Source organism: Onychostoma macrolepis, chromosome 19 (assembly GCF_012432095.1).
Source record: "Onychostoma macrolepis isolate SWU-2019 chromosome 19, ASM1243209v1, whole genome shotgun sequence".
Classification (NCBI taxonomy): Eukaryota; Metazoa; Chordata; class Actinopteri; order Cypriniformes; family Cyprinidae; genus Onychostoma; species Onychostoma macrolepis.
The window spans coordinates 6,570,277-6,584,292 of NC_081173.1; the positions used below are offsets into that span (position 1 = coordinate 6,570,277).

General features: G+C 42.2%; 1 protein-coding gene and 1 pseudogene across 1 annotated transcript; one reads left to right on the plus strand and one right to left on the minus strand.

The window, feature by feature from the left end:
* Positions 1-560: 560 nt before the first annotated feature.
* LOC131525714 (uncharacterized) lies at positions 561-3,441 on the plus strand (annotated as a pseudogene).
* Positions 3,442-9,522: 6,081 nt separating this feature from the next.
* Positions 9,523-11,990, minus strand: LOC131525729 (perforin-1-like). The gene is made up of 3 exons (XM_058753639.1): positions 11,978-11,990; positions 10,921-11,441; positions 9,523-10,785 (listed from the first exon to the last, which is right to left on the minus strand). The coding sequence occupies exons 2-3, from the start codon at positions 11,436-11,438 to the stop codon at positions 9,585-9,587; spliced, it is 1,719 nt and encodes a 572-aa protein (XP_058609622.1). The 5' UTR covers positions 11,439-11,441; positions 11,978-11,990; the 3' UTR covers positions 9,523-9,584.
* Between the last annotated feature and the right edge of the window lie 2,026 nt (positions 11,991-14,016).

Here is a 14,016-nt window from a genome sequence, read left to right on the forward strand (position 1 = left end):
ACTACAGCTGGAAATTAGCCGTAGAGGCTAAAGCTGCTCTTTTCATTAAAAGAGGTTGTCCACATTACTATAAACCAATAAAGTAAAGTAAAGTAAAGTAAAGGATAACGACACAGGACAAAGGAATAATGACAATGTCAATACAGTGCATCTGCGGCAGGATCTGCAAGAATGAAAGGGGTTTAAAAATCCACCAAGGCAGAATGAGATGCTTGACAGCGGAAACAACGACACAACGCACAGAAGTGACTTCTGGTAAGACGCAGGAGGAGCCAGGCCCGGAGGCAACCCACAGTGCCCAGAGCCTCCTAGTGTCGCCAAAACCTGCTGCCAGCAGCTCACTTGCCACTATAACCCAAGAGGCAGCATCTCTTGGCAACCCACACGGCCTCCAAAGCCAGCAAACTGCAGCCATGACAACTGGCTGTGCCCCTTTGGTCCAGCCAAGGATCCAATGGCCCAAATCCTCCAAGAGAGCTGAGTGGCAACAATTTGATGAAGATGTAAGTCAGGTCCTGGAAGTAACAGTAAAGGGGGATGTGGACCACCGATTGAGAACGATGACTACCCTCATAGTGAACATTGCAGCTGAGCGATTTGGAATCGAGGCATCCAAGCCTGCTCCATTGGCATATGCTCCAAGCCATAGAGCAAGGAAAATCCAGTGCCTCAGGGAAGAACTCAGGCTGCTAAAGAGGCAATACAAGTTAGGGGGGGAAGTCGAGAGAGCCGGCCTAGCGGACCTGAGAGCAATCTTAAGGAAACAACTCTTGACCTTACGGAGGGCAGAGTTCCACAGAAGGAGGCGGAAGGAGAGAGCCAGGAAGAGGGCAGCATTCTTGGCCAATCCATTTAAGCTGACCAAGCAGCTCCTTGGCCAAAAGAGGGCTGGCCGCCTCACATGCTCCAAGGATGCCATAAACGATCACCTTAAGGCCACCTATAGTGACTCCATCAGAGAACAACCGCTGGGTCCATGCGATGTGCTGATAACACCACCAGAGCCTTCTTTAGACTTTGACCTGAAGGAGCCCCGCCTAAGGGAAGTGGAGGAAGTGGTGAGGAGAGCAAGATCGAGCTCAGCACCAGGCCCAAGTGGAGTGCCCTACAAGGTGTATAAGAACTGCCCAAAGCTACTATATCGGCTGTGGAGGGTCCTGAGGGTGATCTGGAGGAAAGGGAAGATTGCCCAGCAATGGAGGTATGCTGAGGGTGTGTGCATACCAAAAGAGGAGAAGTCTGAGGATATCGATCAGTTTCGGGTCATCTCTTTGCTTAGTGTGGAGCGTAAAATCTTCTTTAGCATCGTGGCTAAGAGGCTCTCCAACTTCCTGTTGAGCAATAAGTACATCGATACGTCTGTGCAAAAGGGAGGTATACCAGGAGTTCTTGGTTGTCTGGAACACACGGGCGTGGTAACCCAGCTCATCAGGGAAGCAAGAGAAGGTAGAGGGGACCTGGCAGTGCTGTGGTTGGACCTCACCAATGCCTATGGCTCAATACCCCATATGCTGGTGGAGGTCGCACAGGAGAAACATCATGTACCGCAGAAGGTGAAAGGTCTCATCCTGGACTATTGCAGCAAGTTCAGCTTGAGAGTCTCTACTGGCCAGCTAACATCTGACTGGCATCAGCTGGAGGTGGGGATAATCACTGGCTGTACCATCTCAGTGACCCTATTTGCGCTGTCAATGAATATGCTGGTCAAGGCAGCTGAAACAGAGTGCAGAGGTCCCCTCAGCAAGTCTGGAGTAAGGCAACCTCCCATAAGAGCCTTCATGGACGATCTCACAGTGATGACAACGGCGGTACCAGGAGCCAGGTGGATTCTTCAGGGGTTGGAGAGACTCATGTCATGGGCACGCATGAGCTTCAAACCTGCAAAGTCCAGGTCCTTGGTTCTAAAGAAGGGGAAGGTTACAGACAGATTCCGCTTCAGGCTGGGAGAATACCAGATCCCGTCAGTCACTGAGAGTCCAGTGAAGAGCCTTGGGAAGGTCTTTAACTGCAGGCTGAGTGACAGAGATTCCATCAAGGCAGCCGGTGCTGACCTGGATGGATGGTTGAGAACAGTGGATAAATCTGGGCTCCCTGGAAGATTCAAGGCCTGGGTCTACCAGCATGGAATCCTCCCAAGAATCCTCTGGCCTCTGCTGATCTATGAGGTCCCCATGACCGTGGTAGAAGGTTTTGAGCAGAAAGTGAGCAGCTATCTGCGCAGATGGCTGGGTCTACCGCGCAGCCTGAGTAACATCGGGCTATATGGGAACACCAACAAGCTCAGGCTCCCTTTTAGCTCAGTCAGGGAGGAGTTCATCGTTGCACGGGCACGGGAACATCTGCAGTACTCTGGATCCAGAGATGCCAAAGTGTCCGGCGCAGGGATTGTTGTGAGGACAGGAAGGAAGTGGAGGGCAGCCGAGGCAGTCCAGCAAGCAGAGACTCGGCTGAAGCACAAGGCCATCCTGGGAACAGTGGCGCAAGGCAGAGCTGGATTTGGGAGCCTAAGAGCAACCCGATATGACTCTGCCAGCGGAAAGGAGAGGCAGAGGCTGGTACAGGAGGAGGTGCAAGCTTCAGTCGAGGAAGAGCGAACCAGCAGAGCAGTGGCCATGCGGCAGCAAGGCGCCTAGATGAAGTGGGAGCAGGCGATGGAGCGGAGTAACACTTGGAGGGACATTTGGAAGTGGAATCCCCAGAGAATCAAGTTCTTGATCCGGGGGTCTATGATGTCCTCCCAAGTCCATCCAACCTGTGCACATGGGGAAAGATAGAAACACCTGCATGCCCCCTTTGTTCCAAAGTAGGGACATTAGAACACATCCTGAGCAGCTGCTCCAAGGCGCTGGGTGAGGGCCAGTATCGATGGAGGCACGACCAGGTCCTCAAATCCATCGCGGAGGCAATCAGCAAGGGGATCAAGGACAGCCGACATATCCAAACTACAGCCAAGGCCATTCACTTCATCAGGGAAGGACAAAAGCCAGAGAAAGTATTGAAAAACTGCTCTATAGGTTTGCTCTCCACAGCCCGGGACTGGGTAATGACAGTTGACCTGGAAAGGCAGCTGAAAATTCCAACACGCATTACCCAGTCCAAATTGAGACCTGACATCATCTTGGTCTCTTAGGCCACAAAACAACTGATCTTGCTGGAGCTGACAGTGCCCTGGGAGGAGAGGGTGGAGGAGGCTCAAGAGAGGAAGAGGGAGAAATACCAAGAACTGGTGGAGGATTGCCGGAGGAATGGATGGAGGACCAGCTGTTTGCCAGTAGAGGTGGGCAGCAGGGGATTTGCCAGTCACTCCCTGAGACAAAGGCTTATGGCACGCTGGGCATAACAGGTGCTAACCGAAGAAGAGCCATAGGCAACAACGTGGAGGCAGCAGAAAAAGCTTCCAGATGGCTCTGGTTGAAGAGGGGTGAGCAGTGGGGGCAGTAGAATGCCACTTGGACACAGGCCGGGGTCTGATCATGCTTGGTCGGGTCACCAGGACGAGGGTGTCTGTTGTAAGACCCGAAACACCCAGTGACTCCTGGAAACAACACTGATGATGTGTCCAAAGTTGTGCATCAGAAGATGTTTTCTGTAATCTGTATTGATTACTAATTACCAAAAATCGCAGTTCTGTCTCTCTAGTACTATACTTGAATTGCCCGCCAAGCACTTCCTGGAACTATTTAGAGTATATGTGAATCACCTGACGATCAAGCGTTTTGGACTTCCGTTGTCGCAACTATGTCTATGTCGCAACTATATTCCATCTGTCTCTCTATGGCTCTGGGTTATCCTTAGTCGTATTAAGCATAATACTTTTCACGTCACGGAAACACAAAAATATCATACAACATGCCAAAATTAGCTAAAATTCACTATAGCAATACAGCTTTTGATATTAAGTGTTTTATGGATTAAAAAAGGTGAAATAATTATCTTCACTTAAATTTCCCTCAGACATACAGTGGTGTGAAAAAGTGTTGGCCCCATTTTTGATTTTTAATTTTTTTGCATATTTGTCACACTTAAAAGATTCAGATCATCAAACAAATTGTAATATTACACAAAGATAATGCAAGTAAATACAAAATGCAGTTTTTAAATGATGATTGAAATGATGAGTGAAAAAAGCTGTCCAAACCTACCTGGCCCTGTGTGAAAAATTAATTGCCCCCTCCTATTAAATCATGATAGAACTGTGATTAACCACATTATTTTAGAAAGCTGAGTTAAATTTCACTAGCCAAACCCAGGCCTGATTACTGCCAGACCTGTTGAATCAAGAAATCACTTAAATAGAACCTGTCTGACAAAGTGAAGCATGTTTAAAGAGCAACACATCATTCCGCGATCTTAAGAAATTCATAAACAGATGAGAAACAAAATAGTTTACATGTATCAGTCTGGAAAGGGTTATAAAGCCATTTCTAAGGCTTTGGGACTCCAGCAAACCATCGTCAGAGCCACTATCCAGAAATGGAGAAAACTTGGAACAGTGGTAAACCTTCCCAGGAGTGGCCGGCCTACAAAAATTACAACAAGAGCACAACAACGACTCATCCAGGAGGTCATAAAAGAACCCAGAACAACATCTAAAGAACTGCAGGCCTCACTTGCCTCAATTAAGGTCAGTGTTCATGATTCAACAATAAGAAAGAGACTGGGCAAAAACAGCATCCATGGGAGAGTTCCGAGGCAAAAGCCACTGCTGACCAAAAAGAACACACAGGCTCCTCTCACATTTGCCAAAAAATATCTTGATTATCCCCAAGACTTTTGGGCAAATATTCTGTGGACTGATGCGACAAAAGTTGAAATTTTTGGAAGGTGTGTCCCTGTACATCTGGCGTAAAACCAATACAGCATTTCATAAAAAGAACATCATACCAACAGTCAAACGTGGTGGTAGTGTGATGGTCTGAGGCTGCTTTGCAGCTTCAGAACCTGGATGACTTGCCATAATTGATGAAACCATGAATTCTGCACTCTATCAGAAAATCCTGAAGGAGAATGTCCGGCCATCAGTTTGTGACCTCAAGCTGAAGCAAACTTGGGTTCTGCAGCAGGACAATGATCCAAAACACACCAGCAAGTCCACCTCTGAATGGCTGAAGAAAAACTAAATGAAGACTTTGGAGTGGCCTAGTCAAAGTCCTGTCCTGAATCCTATTGAGATGCTGTGGCATGACCTTAAAAAGGCGGTTCATGCTCGAAAACCCTCCAATGTGGCTGAATTACAACAAGATGAGTGGGCCAAAATTCCTCCACAGCGCTGTAACAGACTCATTGCAAGTTATCACAAACGCTTGATTGCAGTTGTTGCTGCAAAGGGCAAGCACTTTTTCACACAGGGCCATGTGGGTTTGGATTTTGTTTTCCCTTCATAATAAAAAACTTCATTTAAAAACTGCATGTTGTGTTTACTTGTGTTATCTTTGATTAATATTTTAATTTGTTTGATGATCTGAAACATTAAAGTGTGACAAACATGCAAAAAAAATAAATAAATCAGGAAGGGGGCCAACACTTTTTCACACCACTGTATGATACAACGCTTATTCTATGTTTTTATATATGTTGTACGTTTGTGTATAAATACATATGTTTTAAATAAAACATTTACACCTTTTAAATAAACATTTTGATAAATTCAGTCTAACGTTAAGTAAAAATATTTATTCAGTGTTAATGACTTACTAGATGCCGTCACGCCTGAACTTGACATACACTGTCTTATATCCACTTTTCTTTGGATATACAACTCATAAAACACTTTCTAAATGTCCACTCAAAAAATCAAATATGTTGCATGATTTTCTCCTTAATTTGAGTCTAAAAAACAACATTTATTTAGTGCAACTTACCTGACGCGTGAACTTGACAAGTCATGTGCAGAATGATCCCAGTGTTGGCTGGATTTATTTTTATTAGTTTAGTCAACATTTAGCATTCTGAATGTTGACTGGATTTGAAAATAACCATTCATTTAATGTTTTTAATATTTGTGCAAACTTAATATAATATGTCTTCTCAACTAAAACCAAGCAATAAAATTTGTTCAACTTAAATATTTTTGCACTTCCAACATTTTGTTAATTGGATTTTTTACAGTGTTGAAATACTATGTACATTTGTATAAGCAGAATGATTAATTCCAGCCCATAGAATTATTGCTTTGCATTTTGGCTGCATTTCCACCTCGGGTCTGCATTATTTTTAATTAATTCAATGGCCCGTTGTCAGGTATTCCTAACATGAATATAGGATATAAGAGTGAATCAGACAATTTAAGATTCGATCAGAACATCAAAACACGAGGAGCCGAAATTCTGCAAAGAGGCCCAAGAAAACAGGTTGTCATACATCAGATTCCTAGCACCATGAGTCTGAAACAAGCCTCTTTCACAGAACAGTTTACAACATTGACACAAAGAACGCTTATTGATAATCCCAACTCAGGAAGGACATTGTCAAATTTGGGGCAAGTAACCAAGATTTATGGTCAAGGAGATGCACAGTATGATCATCACATGTGAATCCATGATAGAAATCATGAGCTTCCTCAGATTGACTTCCCCCAACTTGCAGGACAAAGACCTGTTATGGAATCAAGAGAAAGGATTCAATTGTGGATATACAACAGTTTATTGAGAGTACAAGCAAAGTCACTAGTTGGAACAGAACTCGTGCACAGTGTAGATGGAAGACAGGCGCAGGGATGCAATGGGCAGCCAAGTCCAGCTGTGGAATCCTTTGAAGCCAGGGCAGAGACAGGAGACAGAACATGCAGGACAGGAACACAGAGAAACTCTGAGGATCTGACAAAGAGAGGAGCATTAGCTGATCTTAAATAGCCCCAGTAATGAGCCTCAGCTGGGACTGATCAGCCCGTAATCACGAGCTCGGACACACCCACTCACGCAGCACACAACAACAGACAAGCAAGGATGAGACAGTGATTCTATGAACCGTGACAAGACCAGACTGAAATTCCTTCTAAACCCTTTTTGACCTTTGTTACTCAGAACACATTCTCACGCCCACAGAATGGCACAGAAACTTTGTAGATGCACCTAAAATCATCTTAAAAGGATCTCTGAGCAACTAATCATTTCTATGCATAACTCCATATTATGTATGTAACCCACACTTTTGACTTTCATGTCCTAATCACATCTTTTTAATAACTATTATTTCTTTCAATCAACACTTTGTCAAATGTATCATATTCTGGTTATAGAAATCATGTCCAAAATTATACTCTGCAAGAGCGGGATAGTTCGGACCATGTGACTGACCAGATAACATGTTGATTTATTTATTGGGATGAGAAACAGAGCAACACCCCGAGCTAAGACAGTATCTAATTGGTCAACACACCATTTTGGGATGTGTCCAAAAGCCCAGTTAAAAACTCAGGACACCATCAAACCATGCTTTTTAGTCATTGCTTTTGCCACTGCTGTTTGCCTGTGAATTCTTTAAGCGCCATTCCAGCGTGCTCTGGCCTACATGCCAGCTGCTACTTAACACCACGATGAGAAGAAAAAACACCTAGTCTCGTTACATCCTTTTATTCTTTTACTTTAGTTTCTTTTCTTTCCATTGAGAGTTTCGAGTTCTAAGTTAAGTTTGCCGAAAGGTCCAGCTCCAACTGCACCCGCTTCAAACTTCAACCAGCAACTGACTCTGAAACCATTCGTTAGCCAACGCCTAGTCTCAGCCTCAGATGTCACACCCACGAACCATTGGCTAAACGTTTGATGCATATGGCACACTTATCTGGAAACACTTCAGGAATGTCGAAGTCATCATCTGGCTGGTTGAATTATACAGGATTTCCGGGAGACGTGTGTGTTGCATTCTTTAACGTTCCACCTGGAAACAAAAATGCTGTGGTGCCAAACCCCCCCACGAAAGAAGAAAGCTGTTGTCTTTACAAATATGACGACGAACGCTTATCAGGGTCAACTAAACGCTGGATTTTCAGAAGTATGTAAAATATTTAAAGTTCGCGGCATAGAATCTTTAAAATACATCCAAGAGTTTCAGACACTGGTTTGTTATTGTGTTATTGTGTGTTTGTATCATTTCCACGCCCCGAAACTTGACGCTGAATGAAACGAACTGTGATTGGTTGTTTGACATTTCGGTCAAATGGCCTCAATGAAAAGCTTGGCCAATGAAAGCTGCCATCTATTCCAGACCTTCAGCCGTCAGTTTGAAGGTTTAGTTACACAAGACTAGCCAATGCCCAACCATTAGCTTCCCAAGACAAGTCAACAACTACTGAACTTCAGCTAATCAGCAACTTGGGAAACCCCCTTTCTGCAAAGATGACAGCAAAAGGGAATCCCTTAACACAAAGGCAACACAACTACAAACTCCAGATTCTAGCTGCATTTAATATAAATTTTAGCCTCATTGAGAAACTCAATGCAAGGGTTAATTAAGTGATTGATGGTTGTTCAGGTCTATATGCAATTGCACATATTGCTATAAACTTGGGATTTCACATTTTCATTCTCTTAAACTCATTTTTTCCTCACTTTCTCTCTTTCTGCAATGTGTATGAATGTGTGAGCGCGTGTGTTTATGTGTTAGATTAGTTTACATGTCTTAGATGTATCCAATAAAGTCTTATTTATATTGAAAAGAGAAGTATCTTGTGTTTTGTGCTTACAAGTTAATGTCTTAAACTGCCGATCTTGTTACTGTGCTATTTAATACTGTTTTCACTATATTTTGGATTTTAATATCCAGTGCAGAATTTATGTAATATGGCTCGTTCAGTGAATCGCTGGCCGACTCATTGATCAGCCGCAGAACAGCGATTCTGTTCAAATTCCCTATAAAATCATAAATGATTCCCTTTGAGCTAAATTGCCCTGTTTCCCTTACATGAACTACTTGCATTTCAGTTTTAAATTGAAAATATTTGAAGAGAGTCATATGTTAGCATTCCAATTGCTTCTAAATAATAGTTTTATCACTATTATTATGCTGGAACTTGTATTAGCATCTCAGGAAGAGGCAGGGAGGCCCCCTGGATAAATGGCCAGTGCATCGCCCCCTCTTTGACAACCGCTCTCCCTAAAATATAATGTAATATAATGCATTTTTTTGCATTTTATATTTGTATGGATTTTCAGAATAGTACTTTTGCATGGCCATCTTTGGATTAACACATGCATAATGGTGTATTTATAGCAAGGGCTAACTGTCAAAGGCAATCAGCTGAAACTTGACTTCCTGGTTAACTAATGCAAAGGACCCAAATTAAATTTCCATCAGCAAATGTGAGTTTAAAAAGTATGTAAATTTGCTCAATTAGTGATGAGGGTGGGGTTTCTCATCTATGTTGTCAAATGGGGCAGGGGCAGCACTGCCTGTAGCTTTTGTATTTTGTAAACACACACACACACACATAGATATGTCTTTATGAATGCTTTATTAATGCAAGAATGCAGAAAGGAAATGGGAATATAAGTAAGCAAAGGTTACAGATACACTTTTTTTCTGGCAGATGAAAGTGCAGTTTAGGTGCTGTTAGGCTTCATGCATAAAGGAGGGATTCAAAATTCAGGTCACAGCATCATCATCTTTTCAAAAGCACTCTTGAAATTGAACTTATCTGAGTTATTGAGAGCTAATTCAAGCCTCGGCAGGTCTTTAACCAGAACACCATTTCTTGAGCTGAAAATATCAGCCAGAGGGGCAGCCATTGGAGAAGGTCTATATTCATTACACTGAGGGCCCTGTAGACTGGGAGCACATTTCACTTCATAGATAAAATAGAATGTGCCATATTTAAAAGCACAAGCATCACGCACAACTCCACTTCTAAGAGGAAAATAACATTTACCAAGGAAATCACTGTTCCAGGAGCTGTCTGCATCATATACTGTAAAAGTTATTTTATTAGCCATTCTGATCTTAATGGGACCAAACTCAAATCTTTCTGGCCAACGTGGATTGTCATTATCATTTATAGTCTGAGTGCGCCTGGTTATGTGATCATATGCAACAGTTACAGTGCCATCTGTTTGTGTAAATGTATCTCCGTACAGACCTTTGGCTCTGAGATTGTGGACTTTCAGGGTCGCAAGTCCTCTTGCAGCTGGACAGCAGTTAGACTTTATAACTTGACTACTTTCACAAACACAAGCACATCGGTCTCTTGGGCTGCACTTCCTGCCAATCTTGCAAGGCTCAGAGCAAACCTTCATGAGGGCATTTTGAATGATGTATTTTTCAACAGCTTTCTTCAGTCCTTTCCTTGCAGGGTGTTTAGCAGTCAGTAAGAAATGGAGGGGTTTCAGAGAGTAATGCACAACTTCAGGGAGATTCTTCAAAGACTCGACCCATTTTTTAAGGGAATTTGGGTGTGATGAAAAAAGTTGATCTTCTCCATTTTTGTCTCCTCCAATAATTTCCATTTTACGATCATTGAACATGGAGCTGAACTTTTCATCTGTGTGCATCTTCTTTTTTTGTTCTTGACAAAAATGTGTCTCTGCCGTCATAGTTGCTCCTTTGTGTGAACCAGAGGCTTCTACATCCAAACAGTCTTTCACTGCAGCGTCTGTAAGGCCACTCAATGTTGCCTCACAGCTTTTGATGGCTGTTATGGCTTTCATTTGCCCTCCTAACTTGACACTTGTGGTATAGTGAGTGCCATATGTTGAGATCAGGTTGCGGTAGGCGTCTGGATCGTAGGATGCAGGGAGTGATTTGATCGCTTCAAGAAACTCTGCTTGAAGAGGGGGCTTTGCAGCTACACGATATCTATAAAGAAATAGTAAACACATTTAAATTTCGTTGGATCAAAGAAAGAACAATTTGCAATTCATGTTTTAAATTAATTTTCATTTTATTTCATAGTTTCTTTTTTTTTTAATAGTATGAGTGAAGAAAAACAACCTGTAAAAATGGCATGCAACTTCATGTTTGGTGAAACTGTATTTGTCTGCTTTTGATTTTTTCATTGCAAAACTTGCTTCCCAGGAATGAGTGCTTCCAAATGCAGCTCCACCTGCCTTGAAATCTAAACCATTTTTCCAGCTGGCCGAGATTGCTGATGATGAATCATTGACCAGTGCTTCACTTGATTCATAGATCTGACTGGAGACTTTCATTGAACACTTTGGCAAGGCCCTCCAATCTACAACTGCAGCTGGTAGCTTCTGTTTTATTCCATTCATGTATTTGTTTTTGCGCAATTTACAAGTGCCGTTTCCTAAATCCCATATTTCTGTATCGATCACATAAGAACCTTTTCGCTCCAGGGTCACAATATCAAATCCCTCTCCAGCGAGATTGTGTCCTGGAACAAAGGGAGCATTCTCACACTCTTTTACTGAGCCTATGTCATCCTCTCCAGCAACGGTCATGAGAAGCAATGCCCAGAAAACAACAAGGTAAATCTGCATCTGCCCCATGATCTGTTGGTAGAGAAGAAAATTTCAACATTTCTGTTAAGTCATTATTGGTGTCAGATTTTTACATAAAATAAACTTCTTCATAAAATTGATTATATCAACAATATTATTTTAAAAACATTTAAAGTACAAGTGTGTACTTTAAAACACTAATGGTTTCTTTAAAATCATATGATTTGTTGGTAACACTTTACAATAAGGTTCATTGGTCAACAACATTAGTTAACATGAACTAAGCATAAACAATACTTCCACAGCATTTATTAATATTAGTTAATGCTAATTTCAGCATTTACTAATGCATTATTAAAATCACAAGTTGTGTTTGTTAACATTAGTTAATGCACTGTGAACTAACATGAACTAACAATGAACGACTATTTTTATTAACTAACATTAACAAAGATTAATAAAGAGTGTAATAAATGTAGTGTTCATTGTTCGTTCATGTTAATTAATCAATTAAGTAATGTTAATGAATGACACTTTATAGTAAAGTGTTACCGATTTTTTTTTTTTTATGATTTTCCATCTCTTACCACTGAATTCACCGGTGAGCAGATCAAAATGAAATGTTTTCTCTCTAACTGCTCATTTTATATGATGGTTGTGTAGCTGTGGGCGTCAAAGATTTGTAGAAGCTACAAATGATATGCATTGTTATGACTGTTAGTGTTCCCCCCTGACAGGCTTTTCTAGATGTGTTCTATACTTAATATGTGGTGCTGCACAAACTGATCAGCCTATGATTTGAAGCAATGCATAGTGGATATAATTTTTTCTGACTTGACATGGTGTAGATGCAACATCACTATGATGTACACCATTAAATGAGAGCGATTTGAGAGCAGTCAGTATGGTTCATTCTTCACAGTTTCTCCGCAGTGGCTATAAGCTCTGTTGACGATGCATGTGGCCAGATTCACAGATGACATCAATGACGTGTGTTTTCTGTTTATTTATTATAGTAAATACAGCTGCAGTTGAAGTCAAACTCTCTAGTCTTTTTCCATGTCTGTATGTTTTATTTTTGCACATAGCTATGTCTTTGACTTTGTCCGTCTGTGAAACCGCTATCTGTCTCTTGAGTCCCAAACATAAGCAGAAGCTGAGTAAGTATTGCTCCATTCAGTTCAATTCAAGTTTATTTGTTTCACGATACAAATCATTACAAAGTAGCTTTATAGAAAATTAAAGTTTCTACATTATATTTAGTAGTAGCTTATCAGTGGTGACTATGTCAAGTTGGAGTCCATATGGCAGAAATGTACAGTAAAAATCATGCAGTTACAGTAGTTAATGACATGTAATCAAATAGACGGTGAACATTATTAACAGTTGGTAGAAATTATTATAAGTTATACGTTGGTAGTTTTGTATGTTGGTTCAGGGTTGGCATCATCTGAGGTCCTCTGAGGGGTTGGCATCATCTGTTCTCAGATCTTCGTAAGGGCTGGATCCAGATTGAAGCTTGTGTAATTCCTAGTTACCTCGGGATGCCAATCCCATGGCAGAAACAGAGAAGCAAATAGAGACAAAATTAGTGTAGCTGTTGTTTCAACTAAGCAAAATTGACGAGTTCAACCCAAGCAAAAGAATGATAATGTGCATTTGATCAGATATGACTGAAGTACAAGGTTATGAGATACATAATATGAATGCTTGGGTAAAGAGATGTGTCTTTAATCTAGATTTAAACAGAGAGAGTGTCTGAACCCTGAACATCAGGAAGGCTATTTCAGAGTTTGTGAGTCAAATGCGAAAAAAGCTCTACCTCCTTTAATGGAGCCGCTTTGTTTCAGCTCTCATTCTCATAGCCCCTGATTCTACATGTCAGTTTGTGGTGGAGGTCGATGCATCAGAGGTGGGGGTAGGTGCGGTTCTTTCCCAGCGCTCCTCCTCTGACGACAAGATGCACCCTTGCGCCTTTTTTTCTCATCGTTTATCGTCTGCTGAATGCAATTACAAGATTGGTAACAGAGTTGTTGGCATTCAAGTTAGCCTTGGAAGAGTGGCGTCATTGATTAGAGGGTTCAGGGGTACTCTTTATTGTCTGGACCGATCATAAGAACCTCGAGTATATTAGATCCGCTAAACGTCTTAACTCCAGGCAGGCTCGGTGGGCACTTTTTGATTTTTCCCTTTCCGTCCGGGTTCCAAGAACATCAAACACGACGCTTTATCTCATATTTTTGATTATTCCGAGCGTCCGTCCTCTCCCGAGTGTATTATACCTGAGAGACTTGTTGTCTCTACACTCATATGGGAGGTCGAATCGAGGGTTCGCACAGCCTTAGAATGGGTAATGCCTCCGCCCGGGTGCCCACCGGGTAGGTTATTTGTGCCGGGGAGATTACGATCTGATGTTTTTCGGTGGGGTCACTGTTCCAATGTGGTTTGTCATCCAGGAGTGAATCGTATGAGCTTTCTTGTTAAACAGCGATTCTGGTGGCGTTTCATGGCTCGTGACATCCGAGATTTTGTTTTGGCCTGCTCAGTTTGTGCTCGTGGTAACCCTTCGACCCCCGGAAGGGTTACTTCAACTGCTGTCTGTCCCTTAGAGACCCTGGTCCCACAT